This window comes from Fomitiporia mediterranea (assembly GCF_000271605.1).
Source record: "Fomitiporia mediterranea MF3/22 unplaced genomic scaffold FOMMEscaffold_3, whole genome shotgun sequence".
NCBI lineage: Eukaryota > Fungi > Basidiomycota > Agaricomycetes > Hymenochaetales > Hymenochaetaceae > Fomitiporia > Fomitiporia mediterranea.
The window spans coordinates 3779809-3795866 of NW_006760388.1; the positions used below are offsets into that span (position 1 = coordinate 3779809).

The window sequence follows — 16058 nt, forward strand, 5'->3', positions numbered from 1 at the left end:
CAGTTAGAGACGCGTCAAGCCTTTGTCTTGTGGCTTGACGCGTCTCTAACTGCCTAATAAATCGACGAAAATCACTTACTAATCTGTCTACCTTTTCAGGAAAGACGAACACTTTTTCCACATAGCTGTATCTCAGTATTAATATGTGCCGCAATACCGGTGCTGTAGACTAGCGGTGCATCCGATGACCACGACATTCATGCGCTCGAGATACGAGCTTGCAGATCCTTATGGTGCTGCATCTCTCCTACATTGGATTGTTGAATAGCACGGCACATACCACAAGCTCCACGCATTCATCAACAGATAACAGTCCCCATCTGCAGTGCACCTTCCCATCAATACTACTAACACTTGGGCCTAAGCAAAGAACATACAGTAGGTTGATTGATAAGCTTAATTACCCGGAAGACGCAACAACGTCTGTCAAACACTAGACGGTAAATCTTACACCATAAGATTTACTTCAAAGGCAGACAGTTTTCTCCTTCATGTCATTTTCGTCGTATTCTGACTGATACCCGTTTACACAGACGAGATAAGATCGCAGATGAAGGAACTCATGATAGAACTTCAGAAGAGCAAACTTGCTTCTGTTGAAGAAAAATGATACACCTACTTTACACTCTCCCGAGCAGCAGAAGATCGGAGATAAGAATGAAAACGCGAATCGAAAATCAAAGGTGATATCCGTTCGAAACCCCGCAGATAAATGTATGCGCCTTCAGTGTACATCTCTGGTGTTGAGATGGTATCTACTGTCGGTTTTACGTCATGGCCGTGATCAACAATCGGAACACAAAATGAAGAACGCTTTTCTAGCCCGGATGTCACCACGTCGCCCGGCAGTAAAGACAATGATTCCAAGCATAAGATTGAGTAGTTTAGATGCCTGATGTGACGACGCAACAAGGGCCCTAGTAATACCAGCAGCGGCCCGCCCCAGAATTGTATGCAGTTGACAACCTCCTATACGCTACTAAATCCAATGCTGTTCACGGAAGGTGACTGATACTTTGGCCGAGTTAAGGTCATAGCGATAGTAGAGTGTGAAGCATCTCCAAAGCAGATCTGGCGGGAGGTGCGCCACAGGAAATGTGAAATACTGATGTCTTCAATGCACATTGAAGTCCATCATCATAAATATGATTTAATGTGAATTTGCAAAAGGTACAACGTCGGGCCACTTTCATAAATCGAAATCGGAATCAGATTCGTCATCTTTGCGGGGTGGACCTCTGATATTCTTTGGTGTAGGTCCGTTGACCTTCGCCGCGGCTGATCGAGCTAACATTCCATCGTCCGATAAATCCTCTTCTTCATCATCTGCAGCGGCTTTCTGCTTGGGCTGTGGCAGGTCTGTTGGGATGATGGCTCCGCAAGCAATGAGTAGAGATTCCAGCTCTATTATCATAATGAGATGGGATTTCCCTGGACTGAAGGCAGTACTCGTACCCTCAAGAGTTCGCTCCCTATCGGCTCCCCAGGCCACTTGCTGGTTTACAATTTCACCTTTCCGATATATGAAGACAGTTGGGAGATGGCGATCAGGATAGTTGGGTATGCATTTGTCTCCGACAATTGAGACAAATTTTGTCCGAGGGTGGCGGGTTGCAAGTGTTCGGATATGATTGAAAGCACGCTCACTAGGTAAATGACTAAAGATGAAGAGCTTAGCGGCGGCAAGAGAGAAAATAGGGAGATCTTTACCCATCCTTATACAGAAAACATATTACACCGGTTCCTTTGCCTACCATGTCGTCACCCTCTTCGTCAATCTTGCTTGCTTCGGTGACCTCCCGCGTATAATCGTCCCTCCCTATTGGATATACGCGTCCAAATCGTGCTCGCCTCTGCTCCTGCTGCATTTCTGCTATTCGCTGCCGTCGGTAAGCCTCGATGGCACGAGCTTCATCATCGTCCCGAGCTTCGTCGGCTCGTTCGCGCAGCTGATCAGGTTCATAGTCTTCTAATAGTTCCTCTAGCGTTGGAGATGGTGGCGGAGATGGGGTACGTGGTGCTTCTGGCTTAGGAGGTAGAATCCCATGTTTTCGAAGTGCATCATTACTGCCTTGAGCGTCAGAAGTGAAATCAGTATTAGCACAATGCTTCACACTCACAATTCTGTATCTTCGTCCGGATTGATGGCCATAGTAATAGGTGAAGGAGACTAAAAGTAACCTCAGGCGCTTTCCGCCTGACTTTTTATAGTGTGCTCGACTGTGGTGAAGGCATACGGAGGAGATCGCAGCAAGTTGTGCACTGCGCAGCGTAGCAGATGGAGTAAGAGGCCTAAGCGCTCGGCGGACAGACGCGTGCCGCGTGAAGTGATGCTTCATGTCTAAACTTACTTTTGGCGCTCATCATTAAATGACAATGCACCTTGCTGCCACGCTTTCAGGACATCGAGAATCTCTCTTTCCTCCTTCCTCATGTCCAGCGTCGAAGAAGCACTTAGTCTCGTTCCTCGCGCTTACCAGGAAGAGATCTTTGAACAAGCGCAGAATGGCAATGTCATTGCAGCACTAGACACGGGCAGTGGCAAGACCTTCATCGCAGCACTTCTCATCAAATGGGTCATGTCGCAGCCATCTCAAGCCGGAAAGAAGACAGTTTTCTTGGTTCCAAAGGTCCCGCTCGTGGATCAGCAACGCGACGTCCTGTCTAAGCAAACTCCACTCATTGTCCGAGGCTATGTCGGTGCGATGGGTGTTGATGCCTGGGACAAGGGCCGATGGGAGCTGGAGTTCTTGCAATCAGATTGCCTCGTTATGACAGGTACAACAAGTTTGACTTACGCTTGAAAGGTCTGCATTCCAAGTTGATGTAGCCCAGATTTTCAAAAACATCCTTGTACACGGATACTGGAGTCTCGATCAGGTGAGTGTCAGGCACCTGCCGCAGTTCTACATATTACTGATTACATCTTATTAAGGTTGCTCTTTTGATTTTTGATGAATGCCATCACGCTCGGAAATACCACCCATATAATGCAATAATGGTGGACCACTATCGCTCAAGTGAATGGAAGCCCAAGATTTTCGGAATGACGGCCTCGCCAATTTGGAATCGGGAAAAGCCTTTAGAATCAATAGAGACTCTGCAGAATAATTTATGTTCAAAAGTAATCGCTGTACGCCAACACATGGATCTGCTCGACCAGCATGTCAATAGACCTATAGAAGTATGTCCTCTGCCTCAAACTCTCACTATATGCGCCCTGACATTCCCAGCTCATTGTGAGGTATCAAAACCCAAGCGATGAACATTATGATACTTATTACAAGCCGTCACTCTGGGACTATCTTCATTCAGACGAGCAAGTTATTAGCCCGATATTGGCGATCAGGGATGCGGAAGTTCGCTACAAGGTCACGCTTAACGCAGTTGGACCAGCAGGGGCGGATTATTTTCTATTGAAACATGCAATACACGCTGTGGAGGAGTACGAGTTACGCGCAATGATGCCCGAAATATCTTCGCGGTCTAGGAAGAAAGCATCATTTACATCCGACACGATTTCAGACTCCGGGAGAAATGATGACAACGAACTTGCTATTGGGCTTGAGAAGCTACGCTCTGCTGTGTTATCGTTTCGCAGGCGTTTACTATCAGATGGTCGAACTTTACCACCTGAATGGCTTTCGCCAAAACTCCGAGCAGCTGTTGATATTCTAGTTAAACACCGTTCAGAATCATTTCAAGGTATCATCTTCGTCAACCAAAGGCAGGTCGCGAAGGCGCTGTCATGGATCCTCGGCCGCGTATTGGAGACGAAAACCTGGCTTCGTTGTGGAGAATTGATCGGACATGGAGAGAGCTCGAAGAGTAGTTCATCAGGCAAAGGGATGGATATAAAGAGGCAACGGGATATTGTGCAATCGTTCAGGTCTGGAAACCTCAATCTCTGTAAGTAAGGTCATATAACTAGCTTCCACTCGAGACGGATGCTAATGTTCTCAAAGTGATCGCTACTGACGTCGGAGAGGAAGGCCTCGATTTTCCCGTAGGTCTTCTCATCAACTAGCGTGCTTTTGATTGTTGAATTTTATGCTATGGTTCCCGGTTAGGCTTGTGCACTTGTCATCCGCTATGACTCAGTCAAGCACATGGTTGGCTATGTCCAGTCTCGAGGTCGCGCACGCCAGCAAAATTCGACTTACGTGGTAATGGCTGCGGAGAACGATGCACAGGAGATTGCTCGTTACAAGGGGTTGCGCAACGCCGAACCCGAACTGAGGATTGTATATCAGACGATGAATGCTGGTGGATCATCGGGCGAACTGGACAATGGTGACGAGCTGGATAATGATTACGTCGATCCTTTGGACCTTGCCTCTCGCGAAACCTATACAATACCTTCAACTGGTGCCACTCTGACCTATAGCTCTGCCATCTCGTTACTCAGCCACTTCTGCTCGCTAATACCTGGAGATTCGTACACGCGATCTCTGCAGCCAAAGTATATTATAGAGTCTGCAGACAAGACAGAGTTCACGGCAACCTTGCACCTTCCCCGAGCGCTGCCTCTAACTAGCGACCAGCTTCTGTACAATGGTCCGCCGAAACGGTCGAAGAAAGAAGCTAAACGTGCTGTCGCCTTCATAGCAATGCGCATGCTACATACCTTGGGAATTTTTGACGATTATCTTTCGCCGATCAAATCCCGGAAGGGCATGAGCATCGAGGATGCAGATGGGCGGCCCATTGCGAAGGTTAATGCTGTGGGCGTCATGATGGATGTACTTGTTGCGAGTCCGTGGAGCACTGGTCCACCATGGCATTTGCATGTTCTCCGTATCAACGATAAATTCCACGCTGGCTTGGTTTGCGGAAGATCTCTCCCTGAAGTTGACCTGGTGACACGGGGAAAATACGTTCAGGTCCACTCCCAAGCGTCGGTATTACCTTTCGACCTAACTTTGGTCCAGCTGGATCTGCTAGAAAAATTCACGAGGATGGGAATATGGTGGCGTGTTACGGGCAGCCCAGTCACTTCTCCTGTTGCTTGCTTCCTAGTTCCACTTGACCAACAGGGGAATATTGATTGGTCCGCGATAGAGAGGGCGGTAACCAACGAGATCGGAACCTACGATTGGAGTGACGTTAAGGACAATGATGAAGGCAAGGTCATGCTCATGAATTCTAGGAGAGTCGGTCGAGTCCTCCGTTTCATACGATTTCGACCTGATTTATCTGTGGATACAAAGCCTTCTCCTACAACTATCGAGGGATCATTCGACACATATGCAGCGTACTTCGAGGCAAAATACTCATTCAAGTACAAGAAGACAGAGCATGTCCGCATCGTAGCAACGGCATCAGGACGTATTGTTGAAGTATCGGAAATGCCGCGTTATCCTTCATCAGGTTACAACTTCCGCGTTTCCAGACCGCAACAAGACGCGTATGATACGCAACAGTCAATGGCAACGTTCCTTCTCCCAGAATCGTACTGTAGACGAGCTCTTTTCCATATGGATATTGTCGAAGCCTTTCAGGTGTTCGCATCTGCTTGCCAGCGTGTTTGCGATGTTTTCCGTGCAAGGGTGGCTCGGAATTTTCTCAAGTATCCTCCGATTCCAGATAACTTGATTGTCGAGGCTCTAACTCTTCCTTCCGCGATGGCTGGATTTAACAATCAGCGGCTGGAAACTATGGGTGACAGCGTCCTCAAGCTGTCAGTCGTCGTATACATATTCAATGCATTCCCGAACAGACATGAAGGCCAATTGACCGCTCTGAAGGAGAACAGCGTTTCCAACCGCCTTCTCTTAGCCCGCGCGAAAGAAGTACACCTAGAGCGCTTCTTGACTAGCGAGAACCGGAGCATGCGAACTTGGCGGTTCGAGCGATCATCTGTTACAAGTCTCGGAACCTGCAAGATAGGCTCGGAAGAAATAGCTCTCGCTCACAGAACCTTTCCTCGTCGAAGTCTACAGGATTGTATGGAGGCTTCACTCGGCGCGGCATACGTAGCAGGTGGACTTAACTTCGCCCTTCAAACAGGCACTGCATTAGGTCTTTGCTTTGGTGGCCCCACTCCATGGCCAGAGCGATATCCGTTAACTGAATTTGTGCCTCCGGCAGCCCTTTTCGGAAAGCTACAGGAAGATTTACAGTATACCTTTCGCAATGGAAAACTCTTAGTTGAGGCAGTCAAGCATCCATCATTCGACTTTCTGGAGAACTATCCATGTTACCAACGGCTAGAATTTCTAGGTGATGGTAGGTGATTATATTTGAAAGTATCAAGCATTTACTTAATCTGTTATTTTATTGATACTAGCTGTCATTGAACTTGTCGTAACGACATACCTCTATAACAAGTTTCCTGGGGCCAACTCAGGTCAAATGTCATGGGCACGTGCCCGAGCCATTTGCAATACCACACTAGCTGCACTTGCAGTGAATCGGCTTTCATTGCATAAATATCTGCTAGCTAACTGTGTGGAATTGTCAGAGGACGTGGCAAAGGAAGTTGAGATACTCTCCGCCGCTTCATACGAGGATGTATCCTTGAACGATTGGAGATATGACCCACCGAAAGTTCTGGGAGATATATTTGAGAGCGTTATTGGCGCAGTGTTTGTGGACAGTGGATTTGATTACACGATTACGGCGCCGATTATCGAGGAGTTGATGAAGGATGTCTTGGTGTTACTTCATCCTGACATTCCTTACGATCCCGTCTCAAGACTGTTGCAATGGGTCGCAAAGTCGGGTTGCATGAGGGCGAAATTCCAGTAAGTCCTCAATGCGGGGTGTTGACGCGTGTCTCACAATCTGTTGTATAGGAGGACCCAAACCAACCCACGCGTGAACCGGAAAGACGGCGTAGTCGTGCTGATACATGATCGCATCGTAGCTGGACCCATCACCGCAGCAAACAAGCCGCTCGCGAAAGGCCTCGTAGCAGAAAAGGCAATGCAAGTCCTGGCCGATGGATCTTCCGAATTCGCATTACGCAAGATCTGTGAGTGTATGCGTGTAGAAGACGAAGAAGAGCCTCGCGATCTGCCTGAGAGAAACACTAGAGAGAAAGATCTTGATCTTGAAACCACCGAGGGATTCTTGAGGGCTGGTAGTGTACGTCTCTCGGAGGTTGAAGCGGATGAACTGGCAAAGGAGGTAGAAGAAATGAACGACGACTCAGAGTCGTGGGAGCTTGAAGAAGTGGAGTTGCTTTTGGACACGTCGTCTGGACCCGCAAGTGAAGTAGATGGTGCGCTACTGCTGAATGTTTTTCTTTTGCCGGAAACTTGCTGACACATACATCAGGCATGGATTGTTCGTAATCAAACGAATCGTCAAAGAATGACAATTCGTACCAGTGCTTTTAGCACTTGTTTTCGTTGTTTCCCTTCGTCAATCCGTCAGATAGCCTTGAATATCGCAATGTGTACAAGTATCAGATAACATGATTGTAGAACCAACACAACACAGATGTATTAAATCATAGCCAATATTCTCCGATAATCTTCCCTGACGCTCTGGAACGTTTCCTCGAGCTTCTCCAATCTGTCTGATTTATTTTCTAATTGAGCCAAGATTTCCTGCAAAGGAGAGAGTACATTAATAAGACCTAACGAATTCAATATGCAATGAATAATCGCACGCACATAATTGAACTTGTACAATCGCTCTTTGACCTGCAATCTGTAAGCACGGACAGCTTTGGAATCAGATAGATCAATATGCTTGAGGATGAGCATTTCAATTAGGCGGTGGAATTGACGCTGAACGACAAAGAACATGAGTTTAATATACTAGGGTTATGTGGAAAGCTGATAGCTAACATACCCCAGCGATCTTCAAATCTTGTCTCCACTTCTCCGCCCATCCTTTCTCTACAGGTGGACCGAGTCTTGCTTTACCCCTTACCAGCCCACTTTCTCGGGGACCTCCCAGAGCCTCAGTGATAAAGGGCTCGAGTCCAAGGAGCATATGCAGGTCATTTCGATCTCGTAAGTCTTCAAAGGCTTCTGCTGGGTCTTCGACAGTCAGTTCTGCAATACGGGATTGGCCGAGGACGTATTGGTATATGGCAGTATACAAGGCAGCTGCAGCCTCATTAGCCTTGTGACAATATAGAAGGGCTTATAGAATACTCACAGCCATGTCCGGCGTGCTGAAAAGGCGGAACGATGACGAACTGGCTTTGGACGAACGTCAATTGATGATAATATAATAGGACATACTATTTACCTAAGTCGCATCCTCACTCTATCTGGAAAGCAGAAAAACGGGAAAAGGGAGGAATAGCCAACGAAATGGTATGTATGCGTCCCGTCCCGTCGCCTTCGCTTCTCATATCTAGCAATAGTGGCTCAATAGCCATTGAAGCCACTGAAATATATTCACACTCACAGAACGACAAACTCCCATCCCTCTTCATCTTCCTTGATGAACGAGCCTGCTTCAATATATAGCAAGATGAAGATTTGCATCCGGCGATGATATTCCCGGAAGCCTAGTGTATCCCAAGTAGCCTTTAAAATAATATTAAGGGATAGAGTAGGCACTCGGAACAGGAGAGCGTACATGATATGCTTCGAAAACGACGACGTCGTCACTTGTCTCATCTAGATCTTCACCAAAATCGAAAGCTTTCTTCTTTCCTTTGGAAGATGAAGGGCTTCTCTTGTATGAGAATATCTTTTCGCCAAGAGGCTTGAATTCCATTGAATCCTTTTCGACGCGTGCTAGGAACTCCTCTTCGTCTTTAAGGTAATCTAGACATGGATTATGTTAGATTCGTCGTGCTAGACACGCAATGCATGGGATCCTAGCCAGGAGAAATGAACTGTTGTAGAGTGCCTTCTACATCATCCACTGTTGAAGTTGATTGTAGCTTTGCCGAGAAGTTTGTGTTCAAATATGGCACAAGGGAACCAGACGCGAATCTAAGCTGTTTCTTGTCAAGGGTCACAACGGGCAGTATATGTAGGAGGCCTCACATCAATAACCAAGTCCCGGTATCCATATATCTTCTCGTCATCACCATATATCTGTTATTTGAGTGAGACTACTGCCGCAATATTGCAGAAACTTGAGAGGCTGTACTGGATACGTAAATGTAGGGTGAAATTCCTCGTATGACTCGTCGCTCGTCAGGACTTCGTTGTCCAGCGATGCACGAACTGTAGGTTCGATTAGTAGCTAATCATCATAGCAGACGCGATTTGACTTGCCCAGCGAAAGATTCAATGCTTTGCTCGAGTCTGCTGTCCAGTTATCCATGGCAATAACAACGACCAACTGTGCCCTCGGGATTCAGTGGATGGGAAGTGAGAACAATTGCATCCACACTCCGAAACGACCGTCACGTCTCGTGATTTCAGATCACGTGTGCGCGTCTCACTACCACAGTCCTATCGTGGGTTTATTAGTAGCTCCTCCTTCGTCAAGTTCGTGATTCTTTCTTACTCTTGACAATGTTAAATACTCCTGTAAGTGACTCTTGTATAGCTACTTCTATGACAAACGAGTTCTGATATTTGATGTCGTATTTCGGTCGGTTGTCGATATCAACGTGAAAGGCAACCGTGATTGTGAGCTTTTCCTCATTCGTTGACTTAAGACAGTTGGAAGCTAGATACGCATTTGAGAAGCTCCACTTTGCACATGAACAGCTCCACTTTGAACCTGATGCGCTAATTGAAGACGGCAATTTTACCTTCATTTCGACTGATGAGGTTTTCAAGGCATTGCTTATGTAACCGGATTTCTACAACGAGTTTAAAAGGTTATAATTTTCTAATTTTTATAGCTTCGTATCAAATGACTTCGGGGGAAAGCTAGCTTATCATTTAGGGATGTCGTGGAATTGTTCCTCGCTCCAGTTCGGAAGACGGAAGGATAGATTAGACATTGACTATCCTTGAAATTTCTTACTTTGCGGCGGAAAAAATCTGCATGCTCCCCCAGACTCAGCTGAACATCTACACTTCTTCTGCTCTCTAGATGTTGCCAGCTGCGACAAATTATCTCTGAAAGCCAAAATGTGGCAACCTTGAATGAGAGGTGAGCTGAGATACAGTTTTCTATGATGACCCGCTCGCCCGGTTGTGGTCGGCTCGCCACGGGGTTCTGTCGTTCGCATGTTTGCGTCCTGCGACTATTGCCAAAACTCTCCGCAAAGATGGGAGGAAGGACGCCCTCCCCAGCTTTGCTTCCCTCTTCCTCCCTCGTTCAGTCCTGCATAGATATAACGCACCCTACGTTTGCCAAACATACTTTCTTCCACCGTGGCGACTCGTGCGTGTCGTAGCCTTCACCGATCGGTGATCATTCCAGCCGTGGTACCGGCGTGTCATACAAGTCAGTGGAAGAGGAAGCGAAAACTTATGGATACGGATTTCGGCGACGAAAGGGTGGAGCCGGATATTACTCCTTCTGGAGCATGTGCTATGCGCAAGCTCCCATCCGAATTACTCAACGAAATCTTCTTGTGGACCCTGCCACCCGTCCCATCATTCAAAGCCATGGAGAGTCCATTAGTCTTAACGCATGTGTGCAGTTGGTGGCGAGAATGTGCGACGACACAGTCAGCACTTTGGGATACTATATACCTCCCTTCCCCCGTTGAAGGGCTCTCCCCAGGAGACGTGGAGCTCTGCAAAGTATGGCTAGAGCGGTCTAGATCCCGCCCAATATCAGTGGACTTTCATCTAGCCAGCGATTACCAACCCTGGAAAATATCCGTGGAACATGTACTTGCCGTACAAGAAGTAGTACGGATACTAGCCCCACATGCGCATAGGATAACAAAGCTCCTTCGCGTATTTCCCCGTTTTCTTCTAAACGATCTGCGGTTGGAACATATGTCCAACCTTGATGACTTGTTTATCTGTGACATCTCGGATAGTATTGCTGGCCAGACGCATGTCGCGCCACAGACTTTCAAGGTCCCTGATACGCTGCGGTGCTTGTCTCTCAGACAAACTTTCTTTGATACCAAAGCATTCTCTTCACTCAAAACTATTCAGCACCTGGATCTATGGCAACTACAAGGGGAAGGACAAATGTCTATCGCAACGTGTCTCAAGCTTTTGCGAGATCTGACCTGGCTGGAATCGTGTACTCTGGATGTGGCTCAAGGAGACTTCAACAGAGAGATCTTGCACCCAGAAGTTAGCATGCCTAATCTCTCGTTCTTGTTCATCTCATGGGATTGGTTAGTTGACGTTGGCCCTATTCTCGATGTCCTACATACACCCAATCTCCGACGTCTCGGGCTCCGAGGCCCGCCACCAACCCGACGCCAATGGACTCACCTCCGACGCTTCCTGAAACGCAGCCGACCCGCTCTGACACAGCTCTCAATCAAGGAAATTGGCTTCACAGATATCCAACTCATTGACTGTCTCAGGCTAGTTCCAACACTCACGAACCTCTCTCTCAGCCACTGCTCCGTTGATAGCAATTTTGTCAGGACACTTCGTCTTGACCCTCGACTTCCTGTAATGCACAACGTCCTCCCGATGCTCGAGTTCCTCTCGCTCGAGGCTTGCGACGATTTCGAAGTGAAGGACTTGGTTGCCATGCTTTATACACGCGGAAAGGGCCGTCAAGTCCGTGCGAGGCGATTGCGCGGGATTCGATTGTCTTTTTGCAGAAGGATAATGGAATCGCATCGGAAGGATATTGAGAACTCGGGAATTGAGAATGTCATTGTCCGCGTAAATCGAACCCCGAGGAACTCACCCAGATGACTAGCTGCATTCCCCGTGCTTGGATCACTCCTTGAAGATCCAGGTCTTCTTGAGTCTGATACTACGATGATTCTCAATGATGTGCGCTTGAAACTGCTTTTGATTTGGCTTTCGCTCTCTCATCCTGTCTTTCTTAATAATCTATTGCTTTTCATTCTCATGCACACATTTTCATTCACAGTCCTGGCGGTCATACAGCTGAACTAATCATGTATGTACGTTCTAGACACAGCATTGTACATAATTTGCATCGTTTATTTCTTTATAAATATCATACGTGTTCTCTCCGCGTGATTCAATAACCAAAAATACCATCTAACGGTATCGACTAAGCCTAATACATGAGAGTATGTTTCCTAATTACCAGCGACGACCAGACTAGCACACTAGAATTTTGCTCGCTCGAAATGACTCAGCATCTACACATGCAAAGCTCTCCACCTCAACTGATGCTCGTTTCGAACAAACCTCTTCCCGAATACGCCGGACTTTGCACCTTAATTTAGTTTCCTCTGTTTTCCATTGTCAACGTCGAACCCTTGTTCCCTCGGACCTTGGAACCAATCAAAAGCGACCACAGCTCTTACGAAACCCTTCACAATGCTGCCACAGACTTCATCTCAACTGCTGAACAAAGTGAGCTGGATCACGAGCGTTGGTCATTCATATAGTGCATTGTTCGCACGGCAGGTGACAGAATTTGCATGCCTGCCCGTATCTTTGCTAGTTTAGATGAGATGAGTATGCGCCGTGAGCCCATATGAGAGAGTACCGCGTGCAATGCCTCGGGAAGGATCCCCTTTCGCCGGGATACGTACACTCGTCCGTCAACAATACCCCACCGACGCCCCGACTACGTGCCATTCCTTTCCACGCGTGACCTCGAAAGAAGAGGAAGGGGATAAGCGCTACGAAGAAAGAACGGAATTGGTGGAAGTGAAAGGAATTGAAGGCTGAAAATATATATGGATGATTCAATATTCAAGTGTCTCCCCGCTGAGCTCATCGGTCTCATCTTCGAACATACTCTCCCTGACAAACCAAGCCTCTCATCGTCCAAACCTCCACTCTCGCTTACGCAAGTATGCCGGTCCTGGCGTGCGATCGCCTTCGACACACCACGTATATGGGCGACTATCCTTATTCCTGATTGGCAAGAGCTTCCGAAGAATGCTTGGGAACTTGTGAAGCTTTGGGTGGAAAAATCTGGAGAGGCGCCGCTCGATATAGATATCAGCTTGTTCAATGAAGATGTTATGGTCTTCCCAGATCCAGACACACTGAATGAACTGCATGAATTCCTAAAGAAAGTGCTAGAATTCCTCAAACCGCATCGAGCAAGGATGTTAAGATTCCGAGGCGTCTTCCCTGAGTTCCTCATGGAAGAGGTAGGAGTATCTGAGATGGTGAATGCCGAACATGTGTACTACTGCGGGATGCTGGGAGATAAGATTGCAACTGAGGGAATGGAAGACAGCGAAATTGACATGCTGACGAACAAATTGGACGTTGGGCCCCAGCGAGATGCGCTCCGATCCCTTGCCATCTGTGGGTGCGCAGCAAACATCAGCTCCGTCCAGCTACAAAATCAGCTCACGCACATCGAGCTTCTTGACTTACATCGCGGCGGGGAGATCTGTCAGGAGACGGCCTTCCAGCTTATGCAAAATATGCCGAAGCTGAAGAACTGCATCTTGGACCTCACACGATTCGAGCGGCAAGATTGGACGCCCCCCGAGAGATGCATAGTGTTGGAAAACCTCGAATTACTCTTCCTTTCCTGGGTCTTCCCTGCAGATATCGACAACTTGCTTCGTTGCATATCTGCCCCCAAGCTTACCAAACTTGGTTTGCGCGGTACTCCGATGGTACCGCAACGGCCTTGGACCGGGTTGCACGATTTCCTCGAGGCGTCCAAGGCACCCATCGAGCGCGTCTCGCTCGGCGATTTCAGTTCCGTTGACGTACAATACCTCCGGTGTTTCGCACATCTCCCGAACCTCGTTCACCTTACGCTCAACCACTGTGAAATACACGACAGTATATTCCATGCTCTCACCTGCACGGATCCAGAATGGAATTCGAGTCTCCTTCCAAACCTCCAGATATTCAACATGGGTGTCTGCGAGGGATTCGAAGTGGACAGCTTGGTGAACTTCCTCAAAAGCCGTGCAAAGGACACACCCGAAGGTGTGTTACAGATGACGGAGGTGGCAATTATGTATTGCATGAAGGTCACAGAGTCAGTAGCACCCAGGCTTCATGAGTGCGGCATCGAGAACCTGATATTGGAGGCAGCCGAAGATGACTCCGTGTATCCCTATGCGAGAGTAGTCGAGACTCATCGAGAGCTACTTGCTGTGCTCTACCAGGCCGGAGAGGATGAGCTCCCACCGTTCCCGGAGCTCGAAGAGATGGAAGGTGGAGAAGATGGAGGAGACCCAGAAAACAGCATGCATGTGGATGAAAATGAAGGACAGCCTGGGAACGAAGATAGACACGAAAGGGGCGCAGAGAGACCAGCTGACGCGGCATAATATTGATGTACATTCTTTCGCCAGTCCGTTCATTTTAGGTGAAATGCCTGTAGCACATACCTAGCATGCCATTAAATTCAGCGTACACGAGATTTGATTGAATTACCACCTTTCTGTCTAATGCATTTCTAATCCTCTGAAAAAATTGGTTGTGACTTGCCTAATTTTTTGCATCCTCAGGTACTCTTGTGAGGAAGCCTGAAAAAATAAGGACCATCCGCACTTGTATTTGTCTTGCTCATCTGACTAAATGCGTATTGATTTGATGATAACCTCAACTCTTCCCTGTTGAAATAACACATAGAAATACTCCCATGCAAAGCGTGACTTACTCGGCGAACGGGAAAGGTGAAATGCGCATCTATTTTCTTTGTCACATGAAAAATCTCAATTATCATCTAAAAGCATGTCAGAACTCCGCGCAATGATTAAAATGTCAATATCTTACTTGTCTAATTCCGAGCTTAAAATACACATCCGATCTAGTACAGGATCCTCTTCAAGATAACACCCTTTCAACCACCTGCTCGTCTCCCCCTCTCTGGCCCCCTTACTGCTATCTTGGACGATGTCTTCAAAAGATGCTCGGCCGTGTAAGACTCGGCGATTGTCGAATACCACTGCGTCACCCTCCCTTAGGAGACGCGTTACACATGCATCAGGATCCTCTAAGAACCGTGTAAAATCTGCAAGGGACTTGTAGAACGACGGCAGTGTATTGACAGGAAGAGGAGCTTGAAAAGGAGGAGAGTAATTTATGCTTGTTATTTCCATCATTGCCCCAGCGTAATTTATATCGCTTCGTGTTTGTGAGGACGAGAGAAACAAGGGGGAAAGCTGAATCGTAGGGTGCGAGTGATGTAGATGATGGCCATCATTCACATAATGGAATGGTACTGGAGTGTTCACAAGTTCAGTGAAAGCAACTGGAGACGATGCTTGAAGGCGCTGAGCGGCATACAAAGCGTCGACGAAAAGAGACTGGCCGCCACGAACGCAGTTCCGAAGGGAGTGCAGAATCTGGTACCGAGGAGGCTCCTTGAAGTACCTATATGCGCAAGTATCAGTTGAACTCTGGAATTATTGCGTGAAAAATACGATCGAAAACCTACAATAAATCCATGTGTAGTCCCAAGTCCAAATTCGTATAAGCGATGTTCTTGCTATTTCGAACGTTCCTCACGTCCCAAGTCTCACCATAGAACGTCTTTCTTATGACGCTAATCCTGTTCGCTAATTTGCGAAGCTCACAGTCGGCATCAGATGTTTCGTCCGACGGGACATCTGTTAAGAATACGAGTCCGTCTCTTCTGAGCTGTCTGAGTAATTCCAGGAGTACTTGAGGATTCTCGAGCTCGGAGTATGGAATGGTCGTATGAGACGCAAATTTGGCGGCAGTCCATGGCTCAGGATTGATATCTCGATGAAATTTAGCGAGGGATGCGGACGATGCATGTCGCTCTAAGAACGAGGTGGGATAGAACGATACGTGTTTCGTATCTGAGCCCGGGGGAGCCCAAGAAACACGTAGTCCACCGTCAACAGCCAATGCCTCCGCTGGCGTAATTCCCTGAGCAAAGTCGGAGGATCGGTGCAATTTCTGGCGCGTCGATGGATGTACACATAACGGACACTGGCACGAATCGCGCAGCCAGACGAACGGGAATGTGGCATTCAGTGCCGAGACAGAAATCCTATCTCGATCGACATCGATAGTAGAAAATCGTCGGCCTCGCCACGGGTTATGTCTGAGCGATGCAGACAATGTGTGAATGTTGCGCAGAAACATTGTTAAGGACGTTGA

The 16058-nt window shown here is 47.6% G+C and overlaps 6 protein-coding genes across 6 annotated transcripts; 3 read left to right on the forward strand and 3 right to left on the reverse strand.

Annotated features, from left to right (window-relative positions):
- Positions 1-1453: 1453 nt before the first annotated feature.
- On the reverse strand, positions 1454-2152 carry FOMMEDRAFT_41411 (thioredoxin-like protein; the record flags this gene model as incomplete). The annotated part of the gene is made up of 3 exons (XM_007264275.1): positions 1454-1658; positions 1711-2067; positions 2121-2152. Coding segments are annotated over 3 exons (594 nt in total), but the record flags the coding sequence as incomplete, so codon positions are not given.
- Positions 2153-2432: 280 nt separating this feature from the next.
- On the forward strand, positions 2433-7298 carry FOMMEDRAFT_145449 (uncharacterized protein; the record flags this gene model as incomplete). Its single annotated transcript, XM_007264276.1, has 9 exons — positions 2433-2778; positions 2831-2880; positions 2936-3184; positions 3234-3909; positions 3966-4006; positions 4071-6228; positions 6290-6746; positions 6798-7225; positions 7282-7298. 9 exons carry the CDS (start codon positions 2433-2435, stop codon positions 7296-7298), a joined length of 4422 nt encoding a protein of 1473 aa, XP_007264338.1.
- A 5-nt stretch (positions 7299-7303) lies between these two features.
- On the reverse strand, positions 7304-9255 carry FOMMEDRAFT_104697 (histone acetyltransferase type B catalytic subunit). Its single transcript, XM_007264277.1, is given in 12 exon segments — positions 7304-7556; positions 7623-7739; positions 7804-8063; positions 8116-8159; positions 8209-8316; positions 8371-8492; positions 8533-8735; positions 8772-8788; positions 8808-8911; positions 8961-9011; positions 9067-9143; positions 9195-9255. 12 exon segments carry the CDS (start codon positions 9241-9243, stop codon positions 7452-7454), a joined length of 1257 nt encoding a protein of 418 aa, XP_007264339.1. The 5' UTR covers positions 9244-9255; the 3' UTR covers positions 7304-7451.
- Positions 9256-10349: 1094 nt separating this feature from the next.
- FOMMEDRAFT_26926 (uncharacterized protein) lies at positions 10350-11717 on the forward strand (the record flags this gene model as incomplete). The annotated part of the gene is made up of 1 exon (XM_007264278.1): positions 10350-11717. One exon carries the CDS (start codon positions 10350-10352, stop codon positions 11715-11717), a length of 1368 nt encoding a protein of 455 aa, XP_007264340.1.
- A 780-nt stretch (positions 11718-12497) lies between these two features.
- Positions 12498-14254, forward strand: FOMMEDRAFT_153594 (uncharacterized protein; the record flags this gene model as incomplete). Its single annotated transcript, XM_007264279.1, has 2 exons — positions 12498-12647; positions 12704-14254. 2 exons carry the CDS (start codon positions 12498-12500, stop codon positions 14252-14254), a joined length of 1701 nt encoding a protein of 566 aa, XP_007264341.1.
- Positions 14255-14698: 444 nt separating this feature from the next.
- Positions 14699-16043, reverse strand: FOMMEDRAFT_79643 (Clavaminate synthase-like protein; the record flags this gene model as incomplete). Its single annotated transcript, XM_007264280.1, has 2 exons — positions 14699-15302; positions 15367-16043. 2 exons carry the CDS (start codon positions 16041-16043, stop codon positions 14699-14701), a joined length of 1281 nt encoding a protein of 426 aa, XP_007264342.1.
- Between the last annotated feature and the right edge of the window lie 15 nt (positions 16044-16058).